Consider the following 26,272-nt stretch of genomic DNA (forward strand, 5'->3'; position numbering starts at 1 on the left):
AGTTTGTTTACTTATTTTTTTGTGTTGTTGTGTGAATATAATTTAAGAGTGTTATGTTAGTTTGATCAGGTAATCAAAGATGGCAGGATGGGTTAATAATAAACTTTCTATTTTTACTTTTATTTTTTACTTTCGAATTTTACAAGCTCAAAAAAACATTAAAAATGATCAATCATACAAAAATTTTCAAGAATTTTACATATTATGGAAAAAAATTTGCTTAGGCCAATATTACTTATAATTGAAGAATAACTTTAAGTTATACAGGGTGAGTCACAATTTTGAGTATTTTGAATACAGTGTCTGTAATTAGTACTGCAACTAAAAATAACGAGTGATATCATATAAATAGACATATTTTACAGATTAACGTTAATATATTTACAACGAATTTATTAATTTTTATACATGTCGCACAAAACTTTTTCCATCGGCGTATTTCCGATGGTTTTTTGAAAAAAAATCGCTTCGATTCTTAGCGCAGGAACAATTCTGAGTAACGGTAACATCAGTAGGAGTCTACCGAATCTCGCAACTTGACCTGGTAGTTGTGTTCTACAGTGTTGCCATAACATAACTTGAGCTTGATCTTGGAGATTTTCAATTTGACTTGGATCTTTTAAGCCTCGCGTTTCTGAAAAATATAAAAATCGTTTTATTTTCGATTTTATTCTTTATTTAAATAAATCTCGTACCGGCTCTGAATAAAACGACGGCTTTCAAACAAGCGAATTCGGCTGGATCCACGTGAACTGCTTTGAACCTGAGAAGCGTGTCTCCTAAAATTTTGACATCGACAATCGAATGGCCGTTTTTGGTGTGTTCGTTGATGTTGAATAAAGGACTGGCGGATATATCGAGAGGCATACACCATTGGATGGCGTTTAAGAGAAACAATTCACTCCAAGTTTCTTCTAACAATATCACCTGAAATATAAATACCGTTCCTGTCAATTTTTACACTATATTTCGATCGTTTTCATGAAAAAATCATAAAAAACTTCGTCCCAAGCTTCTACAATGTATTTTTGAAAATTATTTCATTTTTTTTCATCGTTTTTTTGCTTATTTTCCTTCGATATTCCATATAGTTGATTTAAGTATATTTTAAGTTGATTTAAGTTATCTAAAACCGATTTAAGTGGGTCATAACTTGTTTCAACTGCTACTCACCCTTTTTTTGATCATTTTCACTCATATTTATTCGATTCTCAATAACAATGAATTATTTGAATATATATTTAACACATTATAGTTAAACTATTGATTTAAGTTGCTTAAAATACATTTTTAACGGTTAGTTATACTTTTTTAATCGATTTTATTCATATTTATTCGTTTTTTGAATCCATAAAATTGAGTACATTTCATATTTACCTTCTATAGTCGATTTAAGTGACTTACAATTGATTTAAGTAGCTTACAAGTCAATTCAACGTATACTTAACGATTATAGTTGAATTAAGTAACTTAAAATTTATTTTAACGTCTGTTTGACGGTTATTTATGCTTGTTCGATCATTTTTACTCGTTCATCCAATCCATATAGTTGATTTAAGTTCATAGTTACTACATTTATAAGTGTCTTACAATCGATTCAAGTAGCTTTAAACTTATTCCAATTTATTTTCAACAGTTACTGATGCTTTAGATCGTGTTTACTTATATTTATTTGTTTTTAAGTCAACATAGTTGATTTAAGTTCAACTTCATCACCTTATAGTTGATTTAAGTTACTTACAATTGATTTATTGGCTTAAAACTGATTTTAACGTATTTTTGACGGTTAGTGATGCTTCTTCGATTATTTTTATTCACATTTATCGGTTTTTAAATCACAATAGTTGATACAAGTTAATATTTGTTACTTTATACATAGTTGATTTAAGTGTCTCACAATTGATTCAAGTGGCTTAAAACTTTCAACGTATTTTCGACGGTTAGTTTCCGTGTTTTGATCGTTCCTAAATTACTATATTAGTTAAGTTCATATTTACTTCCTATAGTTGATATAAGTGCCTTACATATGATTTAAGTAGCTCAAATCTTATTTCGACGTATTTTCAACTATTATTTTCACTTCTTCTATTGTTTTTTTTTCATATTTATACGTTTACAATTCTACTTAGTTGATTCAAGTGTTCCTTAAGTTGATTTAAGTGTACCTTAAGTTGATTTAAGTATCTCACAATTGATTTAAGTGGCTTAAAGCTTTCAACTTATTTTCGACGGTTAGTTTTCGTGTTTTGATCGTTTATAAATCACAATAGTTGATTTAAGTTCATATTTACTTCTTATATTTGAATTAAGTGCCTTAGATATGATTTAAGTAGCTCAAATCTTATTTCGACGTATTTTCAACTATTATTTTCACTTCTTCTATTGTTTTTTTTTTCATATTTATACGTTTACAATTCTACTTAGTTGATTCAAGTGTTCCTTAAGTTGATTTAAGTGTACCTTAAGTTGATTTAAGTATCTCACAATTGATTTAAGTGGCTTAAAGCTTTTAACTTATTTTCGACGGTTAGTTTTCGTGTTTTGATCGTTTATAAATCACAATAGTTGATTTAAGTTCATATTTACTTCTTATATTTGATTTAAGTGCCTTAGATATGATTTAAGTAGCTCAAATCTTATTTCGACGTATTTTCAACTATTATTTTCACTTCTTCTATTGGTTTTTTTTTCATATTTATACGTTTACAATTCTACTTAGTTGATTCAAGTGTTCCTTAAGTTGATTTAAGTGTACCTTAAGTTGATTTAAGTATCTCACAATTGATTTAAGTGGCTTAAAGCTTTTAACTTATTTTCGACGGTTAGTTTTCGTGTTTTGATCGTTTATAAATCACAATAGTTGATTTAAGTTCATATTTACTTCTTATATTTGATTTAAGTGCCTTAGATATGATTTAAGTAGCTCAAATCTTATTTCGACGTATTTTCAACTATTATTTTCACTTCTTCTATTGGTTTTTTTTTCATATTTATACGTTTACAATTCTATTTAGTTGATTCAAGTGTTCCTTAAGTTGATTTAAGTGTACCTTAAGTTGATTTAAGTATCTCACAATTGATTTAAGTGGCTTAAAGCTTTCAACTTATTTTCGACGGTTAGTTTTCGTGTTTTGATCGTTTATAAATCACAATAGTTGATTTAAGTTCATATTTACTTCTTATATTTGATTTAAGTGCCTTAGATATGATTTAAGTAGCTCAAATCTTATTTCGACGTATTTTCAACTATTATTTTCACTTCTTCTATTGTTTTTTTTTTCATATTTATACGTTTACAATTCTACTTAGTTGATTCAAGTGTTCCTTAAGTTGATTTAAGTGTACCTTAAGTTGATTTAAGTATCTCACAATTGATTTAAGTGGCTTAAAGCTTTCAACTTATTTTCGACGGTTAGTTTTCGTGTTTTGATCGTTTATAAATCACAATAGTTGATTTAAGTTCATATTTACTTCTTATATTTGATTTAAGTGCCTTAGATATGATTTAAGTAGCTCAAATCTTATTTCGACGTATATTTATACATTTACAATTCTACTAAGTTGATTTAAGTGTTCTTTAAGTTGATTCAAGTGTCTGACAATTGATTTAAGTAGCATGGAACTTATTTCAACATATTTTTAACATAACATTTATACGTTTTAAGTTACTCACCTGATCTCTGAATGGCAAACTAGCGAAGCTCGGTAAATTTTTGGCCCATTTGACCGCCATAAAAAGCAGTCTAGCGGACGTTTCGTGTATAGTTTCGTGGGGTGTTTGATAGATTCCCGTGGCGATGGAACCTGATTGCGGTTCGGGTCGTAACGGACCGCTACTGGACGATACGCCGCATCCCGTAGGCGTATCGTCTTCTTCGTTAGTCACATCTATACTTTCTTCGTCATTATCGCTGCTGGTGTTCATATCTTTAGGTGTCGGTTCTCTATTCGGCAACGTTGTATGCGTTAGAAAAGTGTTTGTGTATCTTGCTGGATTGAAAGCCATCGTTAAAGATACGGGGGGTCTACGAAAAGTTATTATATTTATTTATATATTATATTGAAACGTGGAATATTTACCCGAAGACGCCCACGGCTACAGCGGCCTCTCTTAGGGCTCTTTCTTGTTCGGCGCTCATGTCTCTTAACGTTTCCGGTCTTATGGTAGCCGTATTTCTCGGTTGTCTTTCGTTTTGCACGGCTGAAAATGGAAAATTCGTTTTAAATTCGTTCCCGAGGGAGATGGGTGAGGCGGGCCGTCCCTGTCGCCGCAGTCGATCGGGGAGTTTTGGTGGAGCGTTTGGTGAAAATAAACCGGCTTCGGATCCCATTAATCAGCGTCTTTTAAACCCCCGAAGGGGGTGGGTGGTGTTTGCGCGACGCTTGCCTATTTGCTCTTCCATGCAAATTTCAAAGGAAATATCGTCACCAACCAGTTTTCCAACCCTAATTGCGAATAGTTTGGAGGCGACACGTTCTTAACATTTTTTTTTTTTATAATTTTAATAGACGGTTACTTGTTTTATTTGTCGGGTGGTGGAGGATGGAGGACGACGACGAATTAAAGAAAGAAGAAGAAGTGGGATCGAATACGTGGTATAATTATGATTTATTTCTGAAGAATAACCGAGAGAATAACTTTCGTATTTACTTTGTATAGTTCTGTGTTTATCTTATACCTATGACGTCACGCAATATGGCGACCTTACTGAAATGTTTAAACTACCTACGAAATTTTCGAATTTTCAATAATTTTCTTCTCTATAAATATTGATCAAAGAAATTTTAAGAAATATGACAAAAAAATTGAAAAATATCGATAAATACTCAAAACATTAGATATAATATGATTTAATATGGAGAAATATGAATTAATATTGAAGATAAAAATAATAAATATCGTGGAAATGGAGAAATATAGAAATATATAGACAAATAAATGTATGAATCATTCCTTAAATAAATAAATAAGAACACGAATAAATAATTCTGTAAATAAACGAATGAATAAGTAGATAAATAAATAAATAAAGTTAATAGGTAGAAAATATTCAAATAAATGAATAAATGAGTAAATAAATGATTGCATAAGAAGGTAGATAAATAATTGAATAAATAAATAAATAAATCATTGCATAAGAAGATGGATAAATAATTGAATAAATAAATAAATGAATGATTAGGTGAATAGAAAAATGAATAGATGAATAAATGAATAAATAAATAATTGCATAAGAAGGTAGATAAATAATGGAATAAATAAATAAATGATTAAGTAAATAGATGAATAAATGATTAAATAATTGATTGCATAAGAAGGTAGATAAATAATTGAATAAATAAATAAATAAATGATTGCATAAGAATATAGATGAATAATTGAATGATTAAATAAATGAATAATTAAGTGGATACATCTTTAAATAAATTAATAAAGAAATGATTAAGTAAATAGATAAATAAATAGATGAATAAATGATTAAATAAATGATTGCATAAGAAGGTAGATAGATAAATAAATAAATAAATAAATGATTAAGTAAATAGATAAATAAATAGATAAATAAATGATTAAATAAATGATTGCATAAAAAGGTAGATAAATAATTGAATAAATAAATAAATAAATAAATAAATGATTGCATAAGAAGGTAGATAAATAATTGAATAAATAAATAAATAAATAAATGATTGCATAAGAATATAGATGAATAATTGAATGAATAATTAAGTGAATACATCAATAAATAAATTAATAAAGAAATGATTAAGTAAATAGATAAATAAATAGTTGATTAAATGATTGCATAAGAAGGTAGATAAATAATTGAATAAATAAATAAATAAATAAATGATTAAGTAAATAGATAAATAAATAGATGCATAAATGATTGCATAAGAATATAGAGGAATAATTGAATAAATAAATAATTGAGTAAATAGATAAATAAATAGATGAATGAACGAATGATTGAGTAAATGAATGAATTACAAAAACAAAGAGTGAACAATAAAAATATCCCCTTCCCTTTGAATCTAACAATACGAATTAACAGCGACGTTGATTATTGGATAAACAATAAATTTGAAAATCATAGTAATCGACGGAATACGAATCAGAAAGACAAAGCGACGTTAAGGTAACGAAATTTAATACGACCGCAAACGAAATCGGATTAGAGCCAAAGGCGACGATAACAAACGAAGCCAATCACGATAAAGCAAAGTTACAATCTCCCTAAACCGCCTCCCGCAACATCTCCATATATATATATATATATATATATATATATATATATATATATATATATATATATATATATAAATTATGTAACGATCATTTATATGTATATAAACAGGGTGTTTATTCAAAATTTATTCAATTCGAAAACGATTCGACGATATTTTCCATATTAAAATCGAACTATTTCGGTCCGCGCTGTATATAATATCAACTGAACCGAATAGAAATAATCATCCTAATCGTTTTTCCTTTTATCTTTTCACGCAATGTTTAAAAATATGTGTGCTGGAAGATCTCGACGTTATCCAAAACGGATACGCAATTATTTTACTAACATAAGCTTTTTGCCTGCCTGCGGGATTTCGAGCACGTGGCGACTACCCCGGAAAAAGGGGTTATTCGACACGCAAATTGGCGCCCCGTCGAGACGACAATATTCGAACGGAATTTTTACAAACTTTAAGTAAATTAATTGTCGTCGGGACGTACGCATACCCCTACATTAAATGACCCAAGGGTTATCTTTAAAATGTTCTGAATTCCATTTTTCTCACTTTTTTTTCTTACAAAAACGTAACCACCGGTATAGAGAAGATGATCTAGAACATGGTATAAATTCAATCTATTAAAAAACTTCCTTTATCTGACGTGTTTTGAATAAAAGAATGAAAAAATAAATAAATAAGTGATGAAATGATAAAATAAATGGATAAATAAGTGAATCAACAAATGAATCATTAATTAAATAGATGAATTGATGAACAAATAGATGAATTAATGATCCAAAGATTAGATAAATTAGATAAAAAGCTGATGGAATGAATAAATACATGTATAAATGAGTAAATAATTGGATAAATGAATCTAAAAATGGATGAGATATTGAATAAATAAACTAAGAAATAAATAAAGGAATAAATGATTCAAAGAATGAATAAATAAACAAACGAAATGAATAAATGTATAAATAAATGGATAAATAAATAAACAGATGTATAAATGATTGGATAGATAAATTGACGAATAATTAGAAGAATAAATGATTCATATATTGAATAAATCAGATGAAAAACTTAATAAATAAATCAATAGATAAAGAAATATATAAACGATTGAATGAATGGTTGAATAAATAGTTGTTTCATAGATTAAATAAATTAGATAGACAACTGATGGAATAAATAAATTAATAGATAGTGAAATGAATAAATGAATGATGAAATGAATAAATAAATGAGTAAATAATTGGATGAATGAATCGAAAAATGGATGAGATGTTCATGAATAGGTGAATAAATAAAAGAATAGATGGTTAAATGGATAAATTGATAAAAAACTAAATAAATAAATGACTCAAAGATTAAATAAAAGAGAAAAAGTGATGAAATAAACAATTAAATAAAAATAGATATGAATAAACAAATGGATGAATGCTTAAATAAATAGATAAATGAATAAATAGTTGAATGGATGAATAAATAAATATATAAATGATCAAATAAATCAATAAATGATAAACAAATGATTGAATAGTTAAATACAATGTATAAATGATGAAATAGATTAATAAATTATTGTTTAAATGAATCAACAAATAAAATAATTGTTGAATAAATGAATAAATTATTGAATAAACAAATGATTGAATTGTTAAATAAATTGTATAAATGATCAAATAAATGAATAAATTATTGAATAAACAAATGATTGATTGGTTAAATAAATTGTATAAATGATCAAATAAATGAATAAATTATTGAATAAACAAATGATTGAATGGTTAAATAAAATGAATAAATGATGAAATTTTATTGTAGTAAGAGAAATTTATACTGGATAAAAGCTATTTTTGAAGACTTACCGTCTTTGTTCATCCCCATAGCGAGACATTTCTTTAAACGACACGCTTGACATTGATTCCTATGTGCCTTGTCTACTATACATCGACCAGTTCCAGCTTGACACCTGTAAACGATAAATATCAGTAGATTGACTTATATTTACAATTGGCAACAGCGCTGTTTTAGTTGAATTGTTTACATTATAGCGTTCCGCGTCAAGTTGATAGAGTGTTTTCGGGGGAACGGGGAGCTTGTGCCGTTTAATAGGGGTATCAGGTGGCGCAACTCGTATGCGACACTTGCCATTTTGATATATTTAAGCCCACTAATATCCCGGCAGAAGCGTCATTCTAAATGTTTCTCGGTTGGGTTTCGGGGATGAACAATATCTTTGTTTCGTCATTAGTTATATACCGAATGGAGCGAATTTCGAGACGAAAATCGCGATATTAAAGTGAAAAAACCAAAATATGAAAAGTCTTGGGGTTGTTTTTCCAATTTATCGTCGCTAAGGGAGAATTTTTGCAATTAGAAGTGATAACGCGGCTCGAAGGACCAAAAATGTATCAATTATTTAAAAAAAAATGAGAATTATAGTGAAAATCGTTGTTATATGATGAATTTTTTTCTCGTTTAACAGTTACAGCGTTGTTGCCACTTCTATTTAAGCCATTTAATCCATTTTATCGTCGCTATGGGAAAATTTTCGCGACTAAAAGTGATAACGCGGCTCGAAGGACCAAAAATGTATCAATTATTTAAAAAAAAATGAGAATTATAGTGAAAATCGTTGTTATATGATGATTTTTTTCCTCGTTTAACAGTTACAGCGTTGTTGCCACTTCTATTTAAGCCATTTAATCCATTTTATCGTCGCTATGGGAAAATTTTCGCGACTAAAAGTGATAACGCGGCTCGAAGGACCAAAAATGTATCAATTATTCAAAAAAAAATGACAATTATAGTGGAAATCGTTGTTATATGATGAATTTTTTTCTCCTTTAACAGTTACAGCGTTGTTGCCACTTCTATTTAAGCCATTTAATCCATTTTATCGTTGCTATGGGAAAATTTTCGCGACTAAAAGTGATAACGCGGCTCGAAGGACCAAAAATGTATCAATTATTAAAAAAAAATGACAATTATAGTGAAAATCGTTACCTACAGCGTTGTTGCCACATCTATTTCAATCCATTTAATCCAATTTATCGTCGCTATGGGGAAATTTTCGCGACTAAAAGTGATAACGCGGCTCGAAGGACCAAAAATGTATCAATTATTCAAAAAAAAATGACAATTATAGTGAAAATCGTTGTTATATGATGAATTTTTTTCTCGTTTAACAGTTACAGCGTTGTTGCCACTTCTATTTAAGCCATTTAATCCATTTTATCGTTGCTATGGGAAAATTTTCGCGACTAAAAGTAATAACGCGGCTCGAAGGACCAAAAATGTATCAATTATTAAAAAAAAATGACAATTATAGTGAAAATCGTTACCTACAGCGTTGTTGCCACATCTATTTCAATCCATTTAATCCAATTTATCGTCGCTATGGGGAAATTTTCGCGACTAAAAGTGATAACGCGGCTCGAAGGACCAAAAATGTATCAATTATTCAAAAAAAAATGACAATTATAGTGAAAATCGTTTTTATATGATGAATTTTTTTCTCGTTTAACAGTTACAGCGTTGTTGCCACTTCTATTTAAGCCATTTAATCCATTTTATCGTCGCTATGGGAAAATTTTCGCGACTAAAAGTGATAACGCGGCTCGAAGGACCAAAAATGTATCAATTATTAAAAAAAAATGACAATTATAGTGAAAATCGTTACCTACAGCGTTGTTGCCACATCTATTTCAATCCATTTAATCCAATTTATCGTCGCTATGGGGAAATTTTCGCAACTAAAAGTGATAACGCGGCTCGAAGGACCAAAAATGTATCAATTATTCGAAAAAAATGACAATTATAGTTGTAATCGTTGTAATATGATGATTTTTTTCTCGTTTAACAGTTACAGCGTTGTTGCCACTTCTATTTAATCCAGATTTTACTAGATTATTAAATTTAGATCAAGAATTTAGAAAACTATGGTACCAACAACTATTACTTTATAGTTAAAGTACTTTGGGAGTTAAAAGATGTCACTGTATCAAAATGTATCGGGTGGAGATAGTGGCGGTGATTCAATAATTGCGTTTCAAATAGTAGAAATTTCATTAGGCGATTGATTCAATGCCAAAAAACACATTCTAAATTATCTCTAGTATGGAATCTAATAAATTTAACGTTTTAAAATTTTGACAACGAATTTATACATTATATAACAATCAGTATATCATATTTCCTCCTGGTATTAATTTTTTGTCGATATGTTTTGTCCGATCCACAACAATAAAGGGCATGTTCATCCCCCGTAAATCGATTCGTAGCGATGGCCCTTTTAGCATCAAAAACAGGCTTTACGGGATATCGACATCGAATTTGTACAAAAAGAGAAGTCGAAATGTTGATTCAGGTAAAATGATTTGAAATCCTCTGTGAACGGACAGGATTTTGTTGCAAAAATCTTTTAAAAAATCCGTTTCACCCTGTATTATTTCATTCAGAAAGTTTGTAAGTCTAATTTCCACGGAGCATTTAACAAAATTTCGTGAATTTTGATGTAATATATTAAAAATCAGGTCAAAAAATGGAAAAAGTGAGATTCTTGGACAGGTTTAGACTCTAAAGGTCTCATCAGAATAGCATAAAGTAATTTCTCGACAGGTTTTGGCTTATATAGTTCTCATCAGGATAATATAAACTAATTCCTCGATAGAATTCGACTTTAAGGATCTCGTGAGGGTGTAATACAATTTCTCGACAAGTTTCGACTTTAAGGATCTCATCAGAATAGTATAAAGTAATTTCTCGACAGGTTTTGGCTTATATAGTTCTCATCAGGATAATATAAACTAATTCCTCGATAGAATTCGACTTTAAGGATCTCGTGAGGGTGTAATACAATTTCTTGACAGGTTTTGAGTTTAAGGATCTCATCAGAATAGTGTAATTTTTCTTGAAATTATATGTAATTTCGAACGAAAATGTAAAAAAGACCATCTAGAGCCCGTCCTGTATATAAAATCTGCGATATTCAGTTCCCGGTTCGCCAGATGATTCCAAAGGAATTCCCCGGAGAGCCACTCTATCAATTTTTATCCTACTCCTTTCAAATCTCGTTCTTTCAAAATGTACGGGCTTTATACGTAGGGACTAAGGACACAAACCGAAATATTCTCGTTCCGTATGACACTGCCCGACTCAATAGTTGTTTTATATACTTGAAAGCAATGAAAATGAGGTCGATAAATGACTAAATCGATGTCGAAACATTTGATTTTCCGTTTTTCCGTAGCCGTCGTCCGTTCGCGTTAGTTCCGAGAAGTGATTTCGTTTCCATATAATCATAAACCGATTGGACACTAGCGAACTCGATTTCCGTAACCAGATTAAGGCACAAAGGGCGCGCACACATTCACTGCACGGATTAGAGCAAGTTCCCTTAATTGATTGAGGCCGGGATCTCCGTTGAATGACTTCGTAAACCGTTCGAGGTCGACGGAAAAAGAGAGGAAGTTTTTCCATGATGCTTTTGCGAATTTACTTCGAACTGTATGTACAAAAACGAAACACGTGATTGAAATAATTTATTTTTATCTATTTTTTTATTTGTCATCGAACTGAGCTGATTTGAGAAAATCCGAATATGCGAATGGGGAACCCAAAGTATGCGAGTCATTTCGTCAAAATATGCATAGATGCGTTTTGGAAAATTTTTGAAAAACTGCGTTTCTCGTTTTGTCTCAGACTTATGCCTCACGAGGGGGAAATATTATCAAATTTTGGAGAAATGTGAATGAATATAGGAGAAATATCGTCGTAATGGAGAAATATGATTAGATATTGGAGAAACATGGAACATTTTTGGAGAACTATCGTCGTAATGGAGAAATATGATTGGATAATGGAGAAATATGGAACATTTTTAAAGAAATATCGTCGTAATGGAGAATTATGATTAGATATTGGAGAAATATGGAACATTTTTGGAGAACTATCGTCGTAATGGAGAATTATGATTAGATATTGGAGAAATATGGAAAATTTTGGAAAATTTTTGGAGAAATATCGTCGTAATTGAGAAATATGATTAGATATTGGAGAAATATGGAAAATGTTTGGAAAAATATCGTCTTAATGGGGAAATATGATTGGATAATGGAGAAATATAGAAAATATTTGGAGAAATCTCATAGTAATGGAGATATATGATTAGGTATGGGAAAATATGAAAAATTTTTGGAAAAATATCGTCGTAATGGAGAAATATGATTAGATATTGGAGAAATATGGAAAATGTTTGGAGAAATATGATTAGATATTGGAGAAATATGGAAAATGTTTGGAGATATATGATTAGATATTGGAGAAATATGAAAAATTTTGGGAGAAATATCGTCGTAATGGAGAAATATGATTAGATATTGGAGAAATATGGAAAATGTTTGGAGAAATATGATTAGATATTGGAGAAATATGAAAAATTTTGGGAGAAATATCGTCTTAATGGAGAACTATGATCGGATAATGGAGATATATAGAAAATATTTGGAGAAATCTCATAGTAATGGAGATATATGATTAGGTATGGGAAAATATGAAAAATTTTGGGAGAAATATCGTCTTAATGGAGAAATATGATTGGATAATGGAGAAATATAGAAAATATTTGGAGAAATCTCATAGTAATGGAGATATATGATTAGGTATGGGAAAATATGAAAAATTTTTGGAAAAATATCGTCTTAATGGAGAAATATGATTGGATAATGGAGAAATATGGAAAATATTTGGAGAAATCTCATAGTAATGGAGATATATGATTAGGTATGGGAAAATATGAAAAATTTTGGGAGAAATATCGTCGTAATGGAGAAATATGATTAGATATTGGAGAAATATGGAAAATGTTTGGAGAAATATGATTAGATATTGGAGAAATATGGAAAATATTTGGAGAAATCTCATAGTAATGGAGATATATGATTAGGTATGGGAAAATATGAAAAATTTTGGGAGAAATATCGTCGTAATGGAGAAATATGATTAGATATTGGAGAAATATGGAAAATGTTTGGAGAAATATGATTAGATATTGGAGAAATATGGAAAATATTTGGAGAAATCTCATAGTAATGGAGATATATGATTAGGTATGGGAAAATATGAAAAATTTTGGGAGAAATATCGTCGTAATGGAGAAATATGATTAGATATTGGAGAAATATGGAAAATGTTTGGAGAAATATGATTAGATATTGGAGAAATATGGAAAATATTTGGAGAAATCTCATAGTAATGGAGATATATGATTAGGTATGGGAAAATATGAAAAATTTTGGGAGAAATATCGTCGTAATGGAGAAATATGATTAGATATTGGAGAAATATGGAAAATGTTTGGAGAAATATGATTAGATATTGGAGAAATATGGAAAATGTTTGGAAAAATATCGTCTTAATGGAGAAATATGATTGGATAATGGAGAAATATAGAAAATATCTGGAGAAATCTCATAGTAATGGAGATATATGATTAGGTATGGGAAAATATGAAAAATTTTGGGAGAAATATCGTCGTAATGGAGAAATATGATTAGATATTGGAGAAATATGGAAAATGTTTGGAGAAATATGATTAGATATTGGAGAAATATGGAAAATGTTTGGAGAAATATCGTCGTAATGGAGAATTATGATTAGATATTGGAGAAATATGGAAAATTTTGGAAAATTTTTGGAGAAATATCGTCGTAATTGAGAAATATGATTAGATATTGGAGAAATATGGAAAATGTTTGGAAAAATATCGTCGTAATGGAGATATATGATCATATATTGGAGACATATAGACAATTTTTGGAAAAATATAATCGTAATGGAGAAATGAGATTAGATTTTGGAGAAACATGGAAAATTAATACTGTAAGAAAATTAGTAATTTTGGAGAAATATGGTGATAATGGAGAAATGTGATTAAATATTGCCAAAAAATAAATTATTTTTGGACAAATGGAGTTATAATGTAGAAATATCATTCAAAATTTGGAGGAAAATAAAATATTTTTGGAGAAATATGGTCGTATTGGAGGAATATTAAATATTGAAGATGTGAAAATAATTTTTGGAGGAATATGATTATAATGGAGTAATGTGAAAAAATATTGGAGAATTAAGAGTAATTTTTGGAGAAATGTCGTCACAAGTGAGAAATATGGAGAAATGTGATCAAATATTGGAGAAAATGAATAATTTTTGGAGAAATGTGATCAAATATTGGAGAAAATGAATAATTTTTGGAGAAATATTTTAATAATGGAGAAATATGATTAGATATTGGAGAAAACAAATTATATTCGGAGAAAAATAGTCATAATGGTGAAATATGATTAGATAAGGGAAAAAATGAATTAATTTTGGAGGAATATGGTAACAAGGGAGAAATGTGATTAAATATTGGAGGAAAATCGAAGTTTTTTTTAAAGAAAATGTATAATTTTCGAATTAATTTGGTCCGAATGTGAAAATGTACATGAAAATTTTGAAAATATGAAAAATTTATGGAGAAATATGGAGAAATATGGAGAAATATGTCCAATTTTCGGAAAATTATGGTCCCAGGGAAGAAATAAAAGATTGGAGGAAAATGGATATTTTTTTAAGAATGTGAATAATTCTTCAAGAAAATTTGGTCTCAATGGAAAAATTTGAATGAAAATGGGAGAAATATGGAAAAATTATGGAGAATTAAGATTAAATAAGACCTGGGAAATATCAATTAGAATGCGCTGTTCGCCCAGAAGAAAATTTTCAAAAAATCCTTGTATATTTTTCGAAAAACACGAAACAATTTCATGAAAACTCAGTTTTATTAATTTATTTTTAATTAAAATCTAATAAACTACACTGGAAATTAATAAGCATTTTTGATTTTATAAATACTATACCTGGTGATCAAAAAAAAACAATATTTTATTATAAATTTTCGTTATAGCCTTCGAAATAGTCCTTTTTGAGTCATTACAAGCATTTTAATAATTTTTTTAATTCCGACGCGTATATTTTTAATATTCGGTACGAGAAAAAAGTCAAATGAGCAAAATCTGGCGTATACTATGGCTGAAGAATGATTTTCGTTCCGACTTTGGTCAAATATGGCGTTCAAACTCAACGCAAACATCAAAAAAGTTTTTACCAATTTAGGAAACGTATCAAATTTACAGTGTTGCCCAAAACTACTCGAGTTTCAAATTCTGGCTGTTCGAAACGACGTAGGTCGGTTTTTAATTCCCCAAACGACTTCTCGGGAGACGTTCCGCTCTCTTATAAATTTCCCCTTTTTATTTTTGCGCTAGACACAAGTTAGAAAGCTCTCGACCGAATGCAAATTTTTATTTCTAGTAATCATAAAGTCTTACTGAAGAATCACAGATCTAAATCCCTTTTTAAAATTCAATTAAACTTCACCGTGGTTGGGTTTTATAAATCTTGCGGTTCGAATGAACAAAAAAATCGATTCGTCTTATATCAAAAGGAATTTGGAGATTGCGATGGACGAGATATATCGGGAAAAGGATAAAATCGACATTTTTTCTGTTTTTTTTTTCCTTCTGATTACCGCAATCGTTTTAAATCACTTCTCAAGCTTCTGCCGCCATACGACTAGCATCCATCAAGTTCATTGCTTCACAGCTTTGAGTATCTTCATCATATTCTTTCCCAAGCTGCGATTTTCTATTTGAAGGTTTCAAAAACTTCCTGGTGCGTCGATTGGGGAACGTTCAGAGGGAAAAACAACCCTTTAAACTCGTAATTTCCTTTATCTAGTACCAAGTTTCCTTCTCAAGCTTCTGTTGCCATACGACTAGCATCCATCAGGTTCATTGCTTCACAGCTTTGAGTATCTTCATCATATTCTTTCCCAAACTGCGATTTTCTATTTGAAGGTTTCAAAAACTCCCTGGTGCGTCGATTGGGGAACGTTCAGAGGGAAAAACAACCCTTTAAACTCGTAATTTCCTTTATCTAGTACCAAGTTTCCTTCTCAAGCTTCTGCCGCCATAAGACTAGCATTCATCAAGCTCATTGCTTCACAGCTTTGAGTATCTTCATCATATTCTTTCCCAAACTGCGATTTTCTGTTTGAAGGTTCCAAAAACTCCCTGGTGCGTCGATTGGGGAACGTTCAGAGGGAAAAACAACCCTTTAAACTCGTAATTTCCTTTATCTAGTACCAAGTTTCCTTCTCAAGCTTCTGCCGCCATACGACTAGCATCCATCAAGTTCATTGCTTCACAGCTTTGAGTATCTTCATCATATTCTTTCCCAAACTGCGATTTTCTGTTTGAAGGTTTCAAAAACTTCCTGGTGCGTCGATTGGGGAACGTTCAGAGGGAAAATCAACCCTTTAAACTCGTAATTTCCTTTATCTAGTACCAAGTTTCCTTCTCAAGCTTCTGCCGCCATACGACTAGCATCCATCAAGTTCATTGCTTCACAGCTTTGAGTATCTTCATCATATTCTTTCCCAAACTGCGATTTTCTGTTTGAAGGTTTCAAAAACTTCCTGGTGCGTCGATTGGGGAACGTTCAGAGGGAAAATCAACCCTTTAAACTCGTAATTTCCTTTATCTAGTACCAAGTTTCCTTCTCAAGCTTCTGCCGCCATACGACTAGCATCCATCAAGTTCATTGCTTCACAGCTTTGAGTATCTTCATCATATTCTTTCCCAAACTGCGATTTTCTGTTTGAAGGTTTCAAAAACTTCCTGGTGCGTCGATTGGGGAACGTTCAGAGGGAAAATCAACCCTTTAAACTCGTAATTTCCTTTATCTAGTACCAAGTTTCCTTCTCAAGCTTCTGCCGCCATACGACTAGCATCCATCAAGTTCATTGCTTCACAGCTTTGAGTATCTTCATCATATTCTTTCCCAAACTGCGATTTTCTGTTTGAAGGTTTCAAAAACTTCCTGGTGCGTCGATTGGGGAACGTTCAGAGGGAAAATCAACCCTTTAAACTCGTAATTTCCTTTATCTAGTACCAAGTTTCCTTCTCAAGCTTCTGCCGCCATACGACTAGCATCCATCAAGTTCATTGCTTCACAGCTTTGAGTATCTTCATCATATTCTTTCCCAAACTGCGATTTTCTATTTGAAGGTTTCAAAAACTCCCTGGTGCGTCGATTGGGGAACGTTCAGAGGGAAAAACAACCCTTTAAACTCGTAATTTCCTTTATCTAGTACCAAGTTTCCTTCTCAAGCTTCTGCCGCCATAAGACTAGCATCCATCAAGTTCATTGCTTCACAGCTTTGAGTATCTTCATCATATTCTTTCCCAAACTGCGATTTTTTGTTTGAAGGTTTCAAAAACTTCCTGGTGCGTCGATTGGGGAACGGTCGAAGGGAAAAACAACTTACCTATAAATGAGTTTTCTTCTGACGGATCTTTTGAAAAATCCGGAACAGCCGTTGCAGGCCAGAATTCCGTAATGTTTCCCCGAGCTGGTATCCCCGCAGACGACGCATATGAGCCCGGGTATTCCTTTCTTGGTGGGTACGTTCCAAGGTGGAGGCGGCGTACGGGAGGCTTGAATCAAAGTTTGGGAGGACGGTAAACAAAGCGCCAGGGGGTGATCACCTTCTTGGGAGTAACAATCGGCACTGTTCGGCGATGTTCGTAGATCTGGAAATGAAAATATTTTTTTATCGTGACGTTAATTTATTTTTGAAAGCCGGTTAGAGTATGGTTGGAGGGTCGGGAGAATCATGGCATATGGGACCTATTCGACCCTATTTACATTATAATTAAATACGCCCTTGATGTCACTTGTAGCGGAATTGATGACATTAAATTTGCACACTTGGTATTCGGGTGAACAATCGGTTATGGTAGATATGATCTTTGAGTACGTCTTGTATCAATTAAATTCAATTTGTATCGAATCCGAATTAACTAAAATGTTTTAAATGGAAATTTTTCTAAGAAATTTTTCGAAATTTGAATAAAAAGTGTCTAGAAAGTCATTTTTTATTAAAAAAGCGACTGGAAAGATTTAGAAATTGAAAATATTATCTAGAAAACCAGGGGTTGAGTAAAAAGTGTCTAGAAAGGTGATGACAGTTGAAAAATATATATAGAAAGTCGAAATTTGAATAAAAAGTGTCTAGAAAGTCATTTTTTATTAAAAAAGCAACTGGAAAGGTTTCCAAATTGAAAATATCATCTAGAAAGTCAGGGGTTGAGTAAAAAGTGTCTAGATAGGTGATGACAGTTGATAAAATATATCTAGAAAGTCGAAATTTGAATAAAAAGTGTCTAGAAAGTCATATTTCATTCAAAAAGTGACTGGAAAGGACTAAAATTTGATAATATCATCTAGAAAACTAGGGTTTGAGAAAAAAATGTCTAGAAAGGTGATGACAGTTAAAAAAATATATCTAGAAAGTCGAAATTTGAATAAAAAGTGTTTAGAAAGTCATATTTTATTCAAAAAGTGACTGGAAAAGTCCAAAATTTGGGAATATCACCAAGAAAACCAGGGTTTGAGTAAAAAATATCTAGAAAGGTGATGGCAGTTGAAAAATATATCTAGAAAGTCGAAATTTGAATAAAAAGTGTCTAGAAAGTCATATTTCATTCAAAAAGTGACTGGAAAGGACTAAAATTTGATAATATCATCTAGAAAACTAGGGTTTGAGTAAAAAATATCTAGAAAGGTGATGCCAGTTGGAAAAATTTATCTAGTAAGCCGGAATTTGAATAGAAAGTGTCTAGAAAGTCATCTTTTATATAAAAAGTGACTGGAAATATTCAAACTTTAAAAATATCATCTGGATGACAGGGTTTGAGTAAAAAATGTCTAGAAAGGTGATGGCAGTTGAAAAATATATCTAGAAAGTCGAAATTTGAATAAAAAGTGTCTAGAAAGTCATATGTTATTTAAAAAGTGACTGGAAAGGTTTCGGAATTTGAAAATATCATCTAGAAAGCTAGGAGTTGAGTAAAAAATGCTAGAAAGGTGGAATTTGAATAGATAGTGTCTAGAAAGTCATTTTTTTCAATGTTTTCAATCGGTAGTTCCATGAACAACAGAAAACCTCGTCGTTTCACCTTCTTTATTCCATTATAGATCATTATAAGCATTTTTCCAAATACCCGAGGAACACAGCGTTTGACCCGGTACTTTCGTACAGTTTTTTGTAACGAACGAACGGGGTGGAAGGTCTAGAATTTACCCGAACCGGCAGGCTCAAAAAATTTATAATTATAACGAACATCAAGTAAAAAACTTTCAAAAATCTGTCTCAAAACTTGTCCTTCCAATTATTACCTGACTAATTTCATTTTTACTTTATTATATTCATAATATCGAAACTAATAATTGCACTAATGGAATTGTTGTTAGTTTCCATCCCCCTTAAACCCAACGATGTAAAATTTACATGAACTACCCTCGTTTCGCGAGCCCTATTACGAGATCGAGTGCGCGTGAAATTTCCTAATAGATTTTTAATTTCTTTGACCAAATGGTGTATATATATATATATATATATATAATATCGGTAGACGCCCTTCCGAGCTTTGCTAGTCACAAAGGGACACTCATCTTTCTATAATGTATCGTCTGGTAACGTCCCTAACCTAACTTTCTCTCTTAATACCGTCTATTCATCCCCGCATAATACAAATTAATACACCGGCATTAAAATAGGAATACCACTTAATCCTAGACCGATTCTGATCGGTTTTTGTGAGTTTGCACTTGGTATCGGGATGAAATACAGGGTGGGATTCGGGGGGTGGCTAGGTTTCGGAATTTTTATCGATATTTCGCGATGTTTTGTTGAAAAAACTGTTGTGATGTTATTCTGCGCGCTCTTTCCATGACACAATTTATAATCTGAATCAGTTGCGCTGTATTTAGTTCAGTTGTGATTGTTAGACGTTTTTTTCGTTATTTCCCGTACTGTCTAGGTCTGTATAGACAATTATTCAATATTTTTATAGAAAAAACTGATATAATCGTGATTTTGGATGTTTTAGACGTTTTGGGATCATTTTTGTCCCAAATTTGGGGTCATTTTTAATAGCAACCTCATATTTTCTATTTCGTCAAAATTTTCTTGCGATAAGAAAGTATGAGAGAAATTCTAAGCACAATTTCGGACGTTCAATGTTTTTTTGGGATCATTTTTGTCCCAAATTTGGGGTCGTTTTTAATATAAACCTCATATTTTCTATTTCGACAAAATTTTCTTGCGATAAGAAAATATGAGAGAAATTCTAAGCACAATTTCGGACGTTCAATGTTTTTTTGGGATCATTTTTGTCCCAAATTTGGGGTCGTTTTTAATAGCAACCTCATATTTTCTATTTCGACAAAATTTTCTTGCGATAAGAAAATATGAGAGAAATTCTAAGCACAATTTCGGACGTTCAATGTTTTTTTGGGATCATTTTTGTCCCAAATTTGGGGTCGTTTTTAATAGCAACCTCATATTTTCTATTTCGACAAAATTTTCTTGCGATAAGAAAATATGAGAGAAATTCTAAGCACAATTTCGAACGTTCAATGTTTTTTTGGGATCATTTTTGTCCCAAATTTGGGGTCGTTTTTGATATAAACCTCATATTTTCTATTTCGTCAAAATTTTCTTGCGATAAGAAAATATGAGAGAAATTCTAAGCACAATTTCGGACGTTCAATGTTTTTTTGGGATCATTTTTGTCCGAAATTTGGGGTCGTTTTTAATAGAAACCTCATATTTTCTATTTCGTCAAAATTTTCTTGCGATAAGAAAATATGAGAGAAATTCTAAGCACAATTTCGGACGTTCAATGTTTTTTTGGGATCATTTTTGTCCGAAATTTGGGGTCGTTTTTAATAGAAACCTCATATTTTCTATTTCGTCAAAATTTTCTTGCGATAAGAAAATATGAGAGAAATTCTAAGCACAATTTCGGACGTTCAATGTTTTTTTGGGATCATTTTTGTCCCAAATTTCTCATTGATTATCTTATGGGGTCGTTTCTAACAAAAACGTTAGTTATTTTCAATTTTATAGAATTTTCTTCCTGAATTTCTTTGGTTCAACAAATATTAGCGTAATCTCGAACGTTTTATATCTTTTTGGGATCATTTTTGTCCCAAATTCCTCATAGATTGTTCTTTGAGGTCAGTTTCTAACTAAGCTCTCAAATATTTTCTTATTTAACATTATCCACTTCTAGAATCAGAAAGCTTAAGCATAATTTTCGGTCGTTTTCCGTCTTTTTGGGATCATTTTTGTCCCAAATTCCTTATTGATTATCTTATGGGATCGTTCCTAACAAAAACGTCAATTATTTTCAATTTTATAGAATTTTCTTTCTGAATTTCTTTGGTTCAACAAATATGGGCTTAATTTCGAAAGTTTTATGTCTTTTGGGATCATTTTTGTCCCAAATTTGAGGTAGTTTCTAATAAAAACCTCAATTATTTTCTATTTCAACAAAATTTTCTTACTTGATAAGAAAATATGGACGAAATTTTAAGCACAGTTTCGGACGTTTTATATCTTTTTGGGGTCATTTTTGTCCCAAATTCCTCATAGATTGTTCTTCGAGGTCAGTTTCTAACTAAGCTCTCAAATATTTTCTTATTTAACATTATCCACTTCAAGAATCAGAAAGTTTAAGCATGATATTCGGCCATTTTCCGTCTTTTTGGGGTCATTTTTGTCCCAAATTCCTTATTGATTATCTTTTGGGGTCGTTCCTAAGAAAAACTTCAATTATATCCCCAATTTTATAGAATTTTCTTTCTGAATTTCTTTGGTTCAACAAATATGGGCTTAATTTCGAAAGTTTTATGTCTTTTGGGATCATTTTTGTCCCAATTTCCTTAATTCGTCTTTGAGATATGTTGTTGGCAAAGCCCTCAATTATTTTCTTATTTGACGCAATCCAATTTTAGGATCATTAAGTTTAAACATGATTTTCAATTTTTTCTGTCGTTTGGGGATCATTTTTGTCCCAAATTCCTTTTTCAGGTCGTTTTTGGGAAAGTCCTCTATTGCTTTTTTTGTCACAGTTCATTGAGTTTTTTGGGATTAAGGAAAATACGCGTACATTTAAGTATTTTTGTATTTTTTGGATCATTTATATTTGGGGTCGTCATTGATAAAGTCCTCAATCATTTTCTTGTTTGACCGTACCAAATTTTAGGATCACAAATAGCGAAAACGATTCCGAATCTTTCGTGTCTTTTTTGGGGGTCATTTTTGTCCTAAATTTTTTATAAGCTGTTTTTTAGGGTCGATTTCTGCTTAATTCGTGTCCCAAATGAATGGCAATAATCCTTTATTTCGTTATATACTGTATGAAGTTCAAAAATTTCCTATTTTGAGTCAAAATCACATATTTAATTCCATTTTCCATTAGAGCAAACTTTGAGTCCAATTCTGTTAAAAGTAGTGGGTTGATTGTAAAAAATTTCCTATTGATATCTGGCTTAGATGCATGTGGCCTCACTGCACTTTACATATGTCGCAATTTAATTTTGCCTAGGGGCGATGTCAAAAGTGATTTGAGCCATAAATGACATAAATTATTATCTTTACAATAATTCTCTTTATTAAATTAATTGAAAATTGTCCCAAATGTTTAGCTGACTTATTTTGTCTCTTAGTAGAGTTTTTTTCCCAATTACGTGGGGTCGATGAATATGAGTATGACTTTAGGAATTTTGGGGTCATTTTTGTCCCAAATTCTTTCTTGAGTATTTCCTTGATGTCGTCTCTTGTGAGGTGCTCACTTATTTTGTCTCTTGGTAGAGTCTCGATATGATTTTAGGAATTTTGGGGTCATTTTTGTCCAAAATTCTTTCTTGGCTATTTCTTTGGAGTCTTCTTTTATGAGAAGCTTACTTAGTTTGTCTCTTGGTCGAGTTTTTTGCTCAATTTCTTGGGGTCGATGAATATGGGAGTGAATTTAGGAAATTATGAACTTTGTTGGATCATTTTCGTCCTAAGTTCCTTCTTAACCTTTTCTTGGTATTGTTTTTGGTTAGATGCTCCAGCATTTTTCTTTCTGACAAGGTTTTTCATTAAATTACTACAATTAACGTGATTTTAGGACTTTTACTTCTCCCTTGGGATCACTTTTTGGAAACAGTAAGATTAGGCGTGATTATAAGTCCTTGTTTCTTATCTTGGGATCTTTTTTGTCCTAAACTCCACCGTAATTATCTCTTGAGGTCATTATTTGCGCTTTTCATCAAATTTCTTGGAATTCTTGAGATTAGATGTGATTTTGGGACTTTAACTTCTTCGTAGGGATCATTTTCGTCCTAAATTTCTTCTTGATAGTTTATTCTAATGAGATAGATTTTCTTTTTCGTTAGGTTTTTTATCAAATTCCTTAGGATCAATAAGAGTAGACGAGTCTTTATGTCTTTTTTCTTCTTTGGGATAATTTTTGTCCTAAATTCGTTCTTGGCCAGTTTTAGATACCATTTCTAGTTTTATTTTCTTTTTGACAGGGTTTTTACCGACTTGTTTAGGATCAAAGATACTAGGCCTGATTTCAGATCTTTTTATTCTTTCTTGGGATCATTTTTGTCCTAAATCCCATCGTAATACCTTATTTTCATCGTTTCCGCTCATTTTTTCACAATCTACAAGAATTTTTACCGAATACTTTGAGATAAAGGCGATTATGCGTTATTTTAGGTATCTTCCTTCCTCCTTAGGATCATTTTCATCCCAAATTCTTCTCGACTGTTTCTTGAGGCTGTATCTAGTGATATGTTCATTTATTTTTCTTTTAAATAGAGTTTTTCATCGATTTCCATGGGATCAATAAGATTAAACGTGATTTCAGGATATTTTCTTCTTGCGTGGGATCAATTTTATCCTAAATTTCATCAAAACTTCTTCTCGTCATAATTTCGTTAAGTTTTTGATTATTTACACTTCTAACAAGGTTTTTTTGCGAAGCATTTGAGATTAAGTAGATTAGACGTAATTTTATGGTTTTTCTTGGGATCATTTTTGTCCTAAATTCCATCTTAAATATATTTTCTCATCGTTTTCATTCGTTTTCTACATATATTCACTTTAGGCCAAGTTTTTTACCGAATTCATTGGGATCAAGGGTATTTGGCGTAATTTCGGGTATTTTTCTTCTTTCTTAGTATCATTTCTATCCCAAATCTCAACATAATTATCTATCATCATGTTTTTGTTCGATTTTTAGATATTTCCACTTTCAACAAGGTTTTTTTACCGAATTATTTGGGATCAAGGCGATTAGGCGTAATTTTAGGTATCTGTCTTCTTTCTTAGGATCATTTCTATCCCAAATCTCAACATAATTATCTATCATCATGTTTTTGTTCGATTTTTAGATATTTCCACTTTCAACAAGGTTTTTTTACCGAATTATTTGGGATCAAGGCGATTAGGCGTAATTTTAGGTATCTTTCTTCTTTCTTAGGATCATTTCTATCCCAAATCTCAACATAATTATCTATCATCATGTTTTTGTTCGATTTTTAGATATTTCCACTTTCAACAAGGTTTTTTTACCGAATTATTTGGGATCAAGGCGATTAGGCGTAATTTTAGGTATCTTTCTTCTTTCTTAGGATCATTTCTATCCCAAATCTCAACATAATTATCTATCATCATGTTTTTGTTCGATTTTTAGATATTTCCACTTTCAACAAGGTTTTTTTACCGAATTATTTGGGATCAAGGCGATTAGGCGTAATTTTAGGTATCTGTCTTCTTTCTTAGGATCATTTCTATCCCAAATCTCAACATAATTATCTATCATCATGTTTTTGTTCGATTTTTAGATATTTCCACTTTCAACAAGGTTTTTTTACCGAATTATTTGGGATCAAGGCGATTAGGCGTTATTTTAGGTATCTTTCTTCTTTCTTAGGATCATTTTGATCCCAAATTCTTCTCGACTGTTTCTTGAGGCTGTATCTAGTGAGATGTTCATTCATTTTTCTTTTAAATAGAGTTTTTCATCGATTTCCCTGGGACCAATATGTTTAAACGGGATTTTAGGATATTTTCTTCTTGCGTGGGATCAATTTTATCCTAAATCTCATCGTAAATATTTCTCATTATGTTTTTGTTCGATTTTTAGATATTTCCACTATCAACAAGGTGTTTTTACCGAATTCTTTGGGATCAAGGCGATTAGACGTAATTCTATGTCTTTTTTTGGCTCCCTTGGGATCATTTTAGTCCTAAATTGCTTCTAAGTATTTCTTGTGATCATTTTTTTCTGAATATTTTCTGTCTTTTTGACAAGGTACCTCAACTTAAGTCCAGTCTCACGAAAAACAGCCCACGCGGTCCCCCGATTCGATTCCTTGTGATTATTTTCTTCGATGTTATATAGGATATGAATCAAATTTATCATTAAATTCACGCGGATGTTGATAATTTCATGCAAAACGTTATTTACAAAATTTTTCCTACGACAATTATATAGTCCTGTCAGTTTAATCGTTTTTCGGTTAATATCTAGTTAAGGGTGGGTTTTATCAAAAAAATCGTATCTACCAAATTTGTAGCTTGAAAAATTCTCTAGAAAAATTATATTGACACTTTTTTTCGTATTCACAACGGTTTTCTAGAAAATTCGGTTTGAAAAAAACGTCAAAAAAATTTTCAACCGATAAGGTGAATCGGCACTTACCATTGGGGTGGCAGGAGCGTTGTTCACTCAATATGGAAATAGTTTGATCCATTGTCACGCACCCACTTCAAAAAAACATTTTCCCGCAACACTTTATCAAAGAAAAAAAAAACAAAAAAGAAAATTCAATGCAATTAATGACAGTTGTTGATGAAAAGCGGCGGTATTAAGAAATGACCGATTTATACGTTTAACAGGGTGGCGCGTATCGTGTTATGTAGGGCGGATCTCGCCACCCCGTGTTTAACTTCTGGTTTACGCGACTGCGCTCTATTTTGACATCATGCCGTCCCGGCCGTTCGGCTTCAACCCCTTTTTTGGTATGATGATTTCGATCTACTAGACTGTGATCTTTTCATTCTTTTTATGTGTTT

General features: G+C 31.2%; 1 protein-coding gene across 1 annotated transcript; it reads right to left on the reverse strand.

The window, feature by feature from the left end:
• Positions 1 to 271: 271 nt before the first annotated feature.
• On the reverse strand, positions 272 to 25,950 carry LOC130898921 (photoreceptor-specific nuclear receptor-like). Its single transcript, XM_057808521.1, has 7 exons — positions 25,899 to 25,950; positions 17,615 to 17,879; positions 8,106 to 8,209; positions 4,081 to 4,201; positions 3,674 to 4,025; positions 696 to 927; positions 272 to 634 (listed from the first exon to the last, which is right to left on the reverse strand). The coding sequence occupies exons 1-7, from the start codon at positions 25,948 to 25,950 to the stop codon at positions 396 to 398; spliced, it is 1,365 nt and encodes a 454-aa protein (XP_057664504.1). The 3' UTR covers positions 272 to 395.
• Between the last annotated feature and the right edge of the window lie 322 nt (positions 25,951 to 26,272).

This window comes from Diorhabda carinulata, chromosome 10 (assembly GCF_026250575.1).
Source record: "Diorhabda carinulata isolate Delta chromosome 10, icDioCari1.1, whole genome shotgun sequence".
NCBI lineage: Eukaryota > Metazoa > Arthropoda > Insecta > Coleoptera > Chrysomelidae > Diorhabda > Diorhabda carinulata.